Below are 10240 nucleotides of genomic sequence, written 5' to 3' on the forward strand. Positions count from 1 at the left end.
AGTGTGATTCAACAGGGGTTTGCATGCAGCTTTGGAAAACTGCTCCATGCCCAGTCAATCCACATTTGAACTCATTTAAGAGTAACTTCTTACCACTGCTTATCAGTAATGGAGATTAACTCCAACTACTCTGGCATTTTTTTATAGCCTTTAACTGGCAGTTCTGCTGATTTTGACGGGATTAGAGAAAACGGTCTTAATCTTAAAAGTATTGTTTGGCTTCAGGGTTGACAGCCTTGTCCTGCAGTTTTGTTTGATTAGAGACTGAAGTGAGTAACGACATCAAATGCATCGTGGCCCCACAGTGAAAACTATGCAGGGTCTAAAACTGATTTAGGGCTACATGCAAAACAATGTCAAAATACTGAGTCGGTCCTGTATCTGCAGCACTTTTCATGCAAAAATGGTTCCCGTGGGTATTATCATGTCAAGCACGAATATTTTATTGGACCAGATTGCATCAGATTCAACATTTTACTCTTTAATTTTGTAAGAAAATGAGAACCGAAAACTGACATGTAATTAAATGAGTTAAACGAAACGTTTTGGGCATGCAGTTTTGTTGAATGTGACAAGTTAAAACCCATTAGGTTTTAGTAATATATTATTTAGTGCTTTATAATTTATGACTAACCATAAAACGTTCAATTCAAACTTAAAATGCAATAAGGTGGAAATATTCCACACCACACCAAACAGTAACAAGTCTGGATCTAGCACATTTGCCCTGCATTGTTCTTCTGCAATGGAAAACATTTCCTAGCTTCCCTTATTCTTCTTTCCCCATTAGCCCACAATTGCCAAGAACAGTGAAAAATGATATGAAAATAAGTGTCAGTTATTGTAATCACTACTGGTGTAGCAGCCAGGGCGGGGCTGTGCAACAACCCCACCTACACTACGGCTCTGATGCAAATGAAGGGGACTTACCCGGATCTACAGCTTGCTGCAGAATTTTCTGAGGCTCCTCCCTGCTTTAGACGCCTTATAACAGGGTATCTCACTGGCGCGAAAAACGCACTGTGTGGCTCTTTATTGTGGAGGCCGGGGAGAGTATCGTGCGTGCTGTTTCAGCACCGGCGTTTTTTGGGCTCTCTCTTATTTTTTAGTTCTTTTGTTTTATTTATCTGGAACAAAAACGTGTAGATCGCACACCAGAAACAACTGGATTTGGTTTTAATCCATTACATTTTCGTGAATTGGGTCTTTCGTTGCCGTTGGGGGGATTTCTATTTTTTTCCCCTGTGCGCTGAATTACGCATCAGACATTTCAAGGAGCGCCGGTAAGTGGTTTAATTCTGTAGTCTCGTCTTTGAAAGTTTCACTTGAAGAAACGGACCTGTTCAGTAACAGTGTGGCTGCTCAGTGATCTCCTCTACCGCTTCACATAGCTGCTTAGTGGAACAAAGCGCTGTTTTCAATTCAGGAAATACCGTCTGGCACTTTTACGCAGTTATTGTAGCCTCTCGTATGCCCTCACACTTGTTTTAAATCCCAAGTTTGCACACACACTAACACTTATATATAACTAGATATAACTAGATTATTTAATAACCATATGTGTCTGAACAGCTTGAGTCCATCAGTGCAAAGAGGAGCATCTGCAAGATGGCATCAATTATTGATATGGTCCCATTTGAAGAAAGTAGGCTGTTAGGGGGATTGCGATGTCCTGATAGTGTCCCATTAGATGGATGGGCTACTTGATATGTGATCGTGCATGTGCTGGGAACTAGGCTGCTTTAAAAAGATCATTGCTAATCTCTCTGAAATGTCCTCTCTGGTTGTGCAGAACGTTGTTCAGAAGCCACTCGTGTGTGCCACTGGATCATTCCTGGGAATAAACTCTGGAGGATATTATTAGCCGGGAAAATGGACTTCGACTCGCACTATTTTTTCGATTATTTGGATACCGAGGAGGATTTTTACAAATCAACCGCACCAAGCGAGGACATATGGAAAAAGTTCGAACTGCTTCCCACCCCTCCCATGTCTCCCACCCGGACTCTGTACCCCCTCTCGCCGGGAGACAGGCTCAGCGTGTTTTCCAAAATGCTGGGCCAGGAGGACGAGTGCGAGGGTCAGTTCATCCCGGACACCGAGGAGTTATTCGGTAACCTCAGCTCTCACATAATTCAGGACTGCATGTGGAGTAGCTTCTCTGCCAGCAAGCAGCTGGAGAAGGTCAACGGGAGAACGCCGGCTGCGGGGCACACCGGTGTTTCCCCCGTCCCCCAGATCTCCGCAAGAGCGAACAAAGCGCAGTGCGTCTCGCCCGGTAGCTTGCTCTCCATCAAGGCGACGGACTGCGTTGACCCCGCTGCTGTTCTCACCTTCCCCGCAAGCAGCTGCAGGAAGCCGGCGTCGTCTGGCTCAGAGTCCCGCTCTGATTCCTCTGGTAAGGATACAGCCATGCCTCTGATTTGCCCCACCCTGCCCTGCTCCAGGATTAAATTGCCCATAACAGTGCGTAATTTGGAAAGCAGGGCCTGCGGTTGCATAGCTGTGGTCTGACTCGCATGGCGAGGTTATCAAGTGTGACACAGTCACCTAAAGGCTGGAAGCTTGCTGAGTGTAGTATTTTAAAAACCGCGCCCCTGCTACTCTCGCTCTACCCCCCCCCCCCCCCCCCCTTCAATTCTCTATCTTCCTCTGGCTCTGCATTGAAATCAGAGTGCAGTAGAAGGGTGGGGTAACCCGCTGATGATTTATTGCTGCTTCAAAAACACTGACAGACCGTGAGAATAACTTTCAAGCATTTCCCAAATTAGGGGTTGTCCCCTATCAGCATAAAAAGTGTTCATTGAAACTGCTGAATAATGCTCAGTGGTTAAAGCCTCAATTCTTGCTATGGAATTGAACCTGGCATGCACCACCACTGCTCTAAGCGCCTCACCTGCTGCTTTGCCATCCTGGCGCTGAGGGATAGAGATTATTTGCTTGTTTGTTTTATGGAATGGCTTTTAAAGGTTGAACTAGCTTGAGTGCTTTGTAGGAATTTGCAAGTTTGTAGAGTGACTCCCTTTTCTGTGTTTACTGATGAGTTATTTGTCTGTGTGATGACAGATGATGAAGAGGAGATCGATGTAGTCACTGTGGAGAACAAGCAGAACCGGGTGCGGCTGGTAAATGTCCGAAAACCAGTCACCATCACGGTCCGGGCAGACCCCTGCCCCAAACGTTTTCACATGTCTGTCCACAGACAGCAGCACAACTATGCCGCTCGTTCCCCAGACAGTGATCCAGAACCGGAGGAGGAGGAGGAAGAGGATGACGATGAGGAGGAGGAGGAGGATGAGGAAGAACCCCCAAGCAAGCGTGCCTTTATGGGACCCGGTGCTTCAGCTCATCTCTCCCAACCATCATCCTCCTCGGAGGCTTCGCAGAACTCGGACACAGACGACACGGACCGCAGACGGAACCACAATTTCCTTGAGAGGAAGAGGAGGAATGACCTCAGGTCTCGTTTCCTTGCCCTACGGGATCAGATTCCTGGCCTGGAGTCGGCCAAAACGCCAAAGGTGGCCATCCTGACCCAGGCGACAGAGTACCTCATGGAGCTGCACAGCAGGGAGAAACGGCAGCTGCAGGAGAAGAAGCGCCTCAAATCCAGACGCCAGCAGCTCCTTCGCAGGCTATCTGAACTCAAGTGCTCTTGAGCCTCCAAACAAGCGCGCCTTCAAAATAAACTGCCTCATTCACCCCCGAGAACTTTTGCTCACAAGTTACCTGTCACTTTTGAAAAGCTATGCTTTTTTTTTTCTACATGCCTCATGTGAATAGCTGTGAAATTTGTTTGGAATGCATTCAGCTGTTGTTGTGAATTGACTGTGCTGGCCTGTGAACCTGTTCTGACGATGAGGAGTGGTTCGATTTTTTTTTTTTTTTTTTTTTTTTTTTTTTTGGTCAATAGTTGGGTTGATGAATTGATGCTCATCAATACCATGATGTGAATTGCCTGTTAATTGCTTACCAAGAGCAAACATTTGTAGCCTTTTGAATATGTGTGTTTCTTCATTTCACCATTGCACATGGAGTGATGCATGAATGCCTTTCTGTGTAGCTGGGAGTGAATGAATTACTTTTTTTTTTTTTTTTTTTTTTTTTTTTGTATGACTGATTTTTTGAGGTTCCATAAAACAAAGACTCTACTCCTCTGGGTGGTGTAACACCAGGCTACCCAAAAGCTTCTGTTTTGATATGATAATAGGAGGTAAACTGGGATGATAAAGGTTGCACTACTGTACTTTATACTCACACGTCACTTTCAATGCTTCTTCTGATTTTGTTTTATAAGCATGCTAACAACAATAGCATCATTAAATTTTTATACCATATTTGCATACGAACCTGAGGTCTACTGTTTGTTTTATTAAAATAGAGAAAGTTATGAGGGGCCTCTCTGTCGTGCTGATGGGCTGCTGCCCTCCAGAATCATCGCCTTCTGTTGTACCTGATCAAGTGTAAAATAAGGGCAGATCATTCAAATTAGCAAACAGTATCTTAACGTATTGATTCTCCTGCACAAGATGCTGGTCTACACAAGGTTGAGCTGAGGTTGTCCTTGAGACTCGTCCTTGAAGAGATTCCTGTGTGATTCTCCCCTCTGCAGTGACTGCTGCATGCTGGGCACCTGATGTGCTCTGAATTGGGTCACGCTCACACACAAATACAATCGGTATCTTTAGAACAGTCCCTTGGGTTTTTTTTCCTTTAAAAAAAATACATATATATCTATATCTATATATAGATATATATCTTATATAGATATATATCTATATATAGAGAGATATATAGAGATCTATCTATATATTTAAAGCAATACATAAAATGTAGACCATTCTTAACCTACATTAAAAACACTGGTCTCAAATATGTTAGCATCCTTCTATTCACCCCCTTTAAGTGGAATTCATTCTATAGTAAATTGTCCTAAAGGATGAATATGAAACTAACTTTATGCATCCAAGCTCCTGGTGATGTTGTTGCCTGGTGTGCGACCTTACCAACGAGTCTCTGCAAGCCTGGATTACTCAGGTTTGAGCTGCAGTCATTTGTTTAATAAACTCAAAGCAGGCACTTTGTTCAAGTTCAGCCTGACAGACGAGCCAGGCACACCCTGAACTCCAACCGTCTTGCACCTCACTTGGCTTTTGTTATGCCTGGAACTGGCTGGTGTTCCACCTGCCCGTGTTTATTCAACGGGTCCCGTTTTTAGTCCTGAAGGCACAGTTTTCTAGCACAGTTTAATATATATTTCCTTCACCGAGTCAACATTTGGCCTCATGAGGCCCAGTTTAACATAACTTAATACTGACTATGCTATACTTTCTTCCCAATTACCTTATATTTCTTGAAGAACATGGTATGTTTTGCAGGTCTCATATTTCCACACTAAGGAGAAAACAAACCAACCAGGATATCAGGTAATGCAACCCTGAACAAACTTGTGATGGCAACCAGCTTCGGTGCACAAGGCCTCTAGTTTGTTGCTTAAACTTTATTTTGCATCAGGAAGTGAAAGCAGAAATCAGATATCAGGTCTTGAGCCAGATAGGAACAACGTCTCTGTGTGTTTCCAGTTACCTTCCAACGACAAAATTCATTTAAAAATCACCTTTTCCACTTCATTTTCTAACTCCCACCAGCAACATGTAAAGTATTAAGTGCATCGTGTCGTGGATGCAAATAAAATGTTAGTTCTTGGGCAAAACATCATATCTTGAGATGCCGTTTGAGGAACTATAACACATACTGCACACGTGGGTTCCTGCAGTGCGCTATGTAGACATGAACGGTGACAAAAAAGTGTCATTTCTCACTTAAAAGGTGAAAACCATTTGCATTCCTGCTAATGTTGACAGCAGACACTCGGGGCTCCAGTTTTTTTTTTTTAAAACAAGACTTTTCTTGAGGGAAACAATGAGGTAAGAGGATCTGATTGTCCTGCTGGATGCTCTGTGCTGCTGATGGTTAACTTACCAGACTGGATTTTCTGGTCGTCCACATTGAGCAACGTGCCTCTCACTTTTTACAGCTGCAATTTCTCGCTGTAGCCTATAGCTCTTGCTCAATATCCAGTATATATAAGTGCCGAGACTTGTAGCGTACACTGCAAATCCTCGAGAAAAGTGACAGCATCACTGCTGGTCAGGCAGTGTGTGATGTGTAAGACTAGGGTGGGACTGTGGAGAATTGATTTGACTGGGAGGGCAGCCTTGATTTATATCCTTGTTCTAAACCCAGTCACACACGAAATCTTAAATTCTCTTTTTGAGTCAATCCACTTTGTTTTTTTTGCTGCGACTAGGCCATGTGCAATGACAGAGCACCTGCTTGTAAGAATGAGATCTAATGCTGTCGCTAACTTCTTGTCAGATGCATCAGTGCACTGCTGCACGGGAAATCCTTTGACTCAATACTGAGTAGCATTATTAATAGGGTAAATGATTGATTCAAATTGTGTTTAACCAAGCAGATAGGGTGAGATTGGAGAGGAAAGGCTAGGAAAACTGAAAGAACCCTGACAAGTTCAGAAATGATGAAACACGTATATTTGCTCATTCACCTACCAAGAAAAAGATTCCCGTTTCAATCCCAAGAAGAGGCATGAATCCCTTATTTGTTATTCAAGAAGCGCATCTGGCATTCTTAGTAAAGCCAATTCCAACATGTGGGGCCAACTGCTGTGTTAAACTCTTGTGAGTAAGACGGCAGAACACGCACTGTAATTGACTTTATCACATACAGTTAGGCGTTAAACAACGAGTCCACCCTGATTATGTGCTGCCAGTGAAAGAATGAATTTATATTTTTGACTTTATTATCTTTGGAAAACATCTCGTCAGATGAAATGGCAAACAAAGAAAGAAAAAAAGAAAAAAGCAGGTGAGGACATCTTTGGCAAGTCTCCCTGATGAAAAAAAAAGACTCGTAGTACTTGCTGCTCTGGCATTTCTTGCTGATAAACTACAGTACATGTGAATCTGGAGAGCCTCTTTTACTTTCTTTCTTTTTTTTAATGTCACTTAACCTTTAATTAAGCAACTCAGGCAGTGCATGCGTGTTCTAGGAAAGAAGTGAGAGGATCAGCTTTCGCAATTGTTAAAATCCCCTAGCTGTCACTGTGATGAATCTCTTAGCTATGCATTTTAAGAGAGAGAGAGAGAGAGAGAGAGAGAGAGAGAGAGAGAGAGAGAGGGAAACAGTCATGCACACAGAGACACAGATACAGACACTGGCACATTGTGCAATATTTTCAGTGTATTATCTGGCTGTGTGACTGGCTTGACTTGTGTAGTCTGTATATATTGCTTGTTGACACAGTGGGACAGAGGAGGAAACAGACCATGAACGCACTGCACAGGTCGTGATTGTAAGACTGGCGGCTCGTCGCTGACTTACAAACAAAAATAATAACCTTATGATTCTGTCTTTGAGAATAAGCTGAATAATCTCCAGTCAGAGGCCCTGTGTTTAGCTTGTGCACACAGATTTTCTGAATCTTAGTTTGGTGGAAAGACGAGAAGTGGACCACGAGAAGTGGACTTATTGTCATCATTTTCTTACTCAACTCTCTGCACACACACACACACACACACACACCCTTCCCCTTATTCTATTTTCAAGAGGCTGACGGTCAGGGAAGATGTGGAAAACACAAGCGGGAAAAGGCGCTCATGCACACATCTGGTTGTGGGTGTACACAAAACACAGATGACCAAAATGCTCAAGGAAACTTTCGCTGCTTATTGTCCTTAATCTTTCTGCCTACTGACCCAAATTCGTCATATTTCCTAAGTGGCGATTCCACTATTCCTGGCTTCCTGTTTGTTTTTCTCACCACCCACAACACCCTCCAGAGTGAGAGCTCCCACCACCCCCTCTTTCCCTCTCCTCACCCTTTCTTCGGGTACTTATCTGTCGGATTGCTGATCTAGGTCAGTCTTCTGAGGTTCGGTTTCTCTCCTTCTCTGTGCCGCTCACTCTCCCCTTCCTAAGACCATTGTTATGTAACAGCGATGCTGGAATAGGCCCCACGTGTTGGTTTATCCATCTGGCCTCAGCTGAGTTGTGTCAAACCAGGTCCAACAAATGGAGGTGCTCTTAAACCCAAACGAGCACACATAGGTGTCACAAGTTCCTGTGCAGCACCTGTTGTACAGCACAGCAATTCGTAAGGCTTTTGTTGTGACTCCCCACAAGCACTTCAACTACCCCCCTCAGCAGACAGCTGATGGGTGACAAATTAACTGAAAAAAATAAGGATGCTGGGCCCCGAGAGTAGCTTTACTGTGGCTCGGCGTTCTTATTTAAAGCTATGTCAAAATTAGAGTCACACTTCGTGAACTGTCTAACAAATCCCTCAAAAGTCTTCCATTTATCCTCAGCTGTGTTAACATCTGTGAGTGTGACAACATCAGTAAACTATTCACCCTCTTATCTTTCAGTGACCCCCTCTCATTCCTCGAGAAGGGACTAATCCCACAAAGATAAAAAATGTTTAGATTCAGATAACGCCGATTGCTTGGTACTGATTTGCAGTAACAAGTACTCATGAGCGTGCAGGTTTTTTCCATTAATTTGTCACCCATCCACGTCTGGCCCATTGTGAGCTAGCAGCATAAATTCGGGAGGGTAATAATCTAATCTAGGGTTTATCTTAATCCTGTTAGTGTGAACACTATCGCCATCTGGGCCCAGACACAGCACCACTCCGATTATAATGAACCCATCAAAAGGTCTTCGAGGATGCTCACGAGCCCTCGGTGGCTCCAACCAAAACTCTGGTCCTCGGGCGCTAATGAGTGCCCAATTTATCTCAAGCCATACGCCGATGCTAATAAAGCAGTCAACTGTCAGGATGGTTAGGAAGAGTAAAATATATTTTGTGTTAGAGGACATGAATAATGTGTTTCTGTCTCATCATCAGCTTATTTATTGTATTTAAATTTCCTTTTATTCTTACCTAGATGGCATTGTTTCTGTGTAATTAATTCTCAAATTATGCTTTGTATTTTATTATGTTTTTTCTTGTTGTAAAGCAACTTACAACTTTGTGTTTTAAAGCTGCTCAGTTCTTCTGCTTATTATTATGGTTGTTGTTCCAGTGTCTTTGGCTAAACATGGAGCTTTAAGCTTGACAATCACCACAACTACTTCCAGTTTATATGCAGACATTAACTGAGATAAAGGAGGTAATTTACCTCACTGTGTATTTATAACATATTACAATTAAAAACTGGTCTTAAATGCTTTGAGATTTATATAAAATCTGGTCATTGGCTGCCTATAATTCATTGTTTAGTTACTGTTTGTGTGGCTCTGTGCAGAAGCTATAAATTTCTGGCTTCTGTTTTTAGCCGAGACTTTCCACATTTAGTTTAGCTGAGTTTGACTTCTTGATGGTTGGCTTGTAATTAACAGTGCATTGTATTTTAGAAGGCAATGAGTAAAATGTATGTTTGTAACCATGCTTTATTTATTATTTTAATACAAAAAGGCTAACTTGCAGATGTGATAGACTTAAGGCTTTCAAATCTAGCACTGCTTTAGCAACCTTTTAGCTTTTTATATTAGTTTTGCAGCCGGAAAATTTGCCATTTTTGGTCATACCATACAGCACCACATTTGGCAAAGACCAAACACAGCATATCACCACAAACACCTCATACCAGCTGTCATGCACCGTGGTGGTGGGGTGGAGATTTGGGCTTGTTTTGGAGTTACAGGACGTGGACACCTTACAATCATTAAGACAGCCATGAATTGTTCTGTATGTCAAAGTATTCTAGATGTGAGGCCATCTGTCCAACAGTTAAAGCTTGGTCCAAACTGCATCATAAACGGGACAGTGATCCGCAGCACAGCAAATCTACATCAGAATGGTTGCAAAAGAAACAGATCAAGGTGATGGCTCAGCCCAAGTCCAGGCCTCAGCCTAGGTGAAACGCTCTGGTACTGCCAGATGATTCTTCCTGTTTAAAGGGAGTTTTTCCTTCCCATTATCACCAAGTGCTTGCTCATAGGTGGATGTCTGACTGCCGGGTTTTCTCTCTGTTATTACAGGGTCCTTAAAATATAAAACCCTTTAAAGTTACTCTTGTTGTGATTTGGATTGTATTGATTTGAACTGTATACAGAAAACAATGTGTACAACAAAATGTAAAAAATGTTCTTAAGTCAACAAAGCACAAAAAAGTCACTAAAAAGAGAGTGAATATTGTGCTTTTCTTCTTCT

At 42.8% G+C, this 10240-nt stretch overlaps 1 protein-coding gene across 1 annotated transcript; it reads left to right on the forward strand.

The window, feature by feature from the left end:
• Positions 1-996: 996 nt before the first annotated feature.
• Positions 997-4714, forward strand: LOC146496602 (protein L-Myc-1b-like). Its single transcript, XM_085144249.1, has 3 exons — positions 997-1283; positions 1793-2398; positions 3067-4714. The coding sequence occupies exons 2-3, from the start codon at positions 1873-1875 to the stop codon at positions 3657-3659; spliced, it is 1119 nt and encodes a 372-aa protein (XP_085000375.1). The 5' UTR covers positions 997-1283; positions 1793-1872; the 3' UTR covers positions 3660-4714.
• Positions 4715-10240: the final 5526 nt, after the last annotated feature.

This window comes from Neolamprologus multifasciatus, chromosome 19 (genome assembly GCF_963576455.1).
Source record: "Neolamprologus multifasciatus chromosome 19, fNeoMul1.2, whole genome shotgun sequence".
Taxonomy (NCBI): domain Eukaryota; kingdom Metazoa; phylum Chordata; class Actinopteri; order Cichliformes; family Cichlidae; genus Neolamprologus; species Neolamprologus multifasciatus.

Coding starts and splice junctions, on each gene's coding strand:
- LOC146496602 (XM_085144249.1), top strand. CDS start 1,873: ATGGACTTCGACTCGCACTATTTTTTCGATTATTTGGATACCGAGGAG. Junction 2,399..3,066: donor GTCCCGCTCTGATTCCTCTG/GTAAGGATACAG, acceptor GTGTGATGACAG/ATGATGAAGAGGAGATCGAT.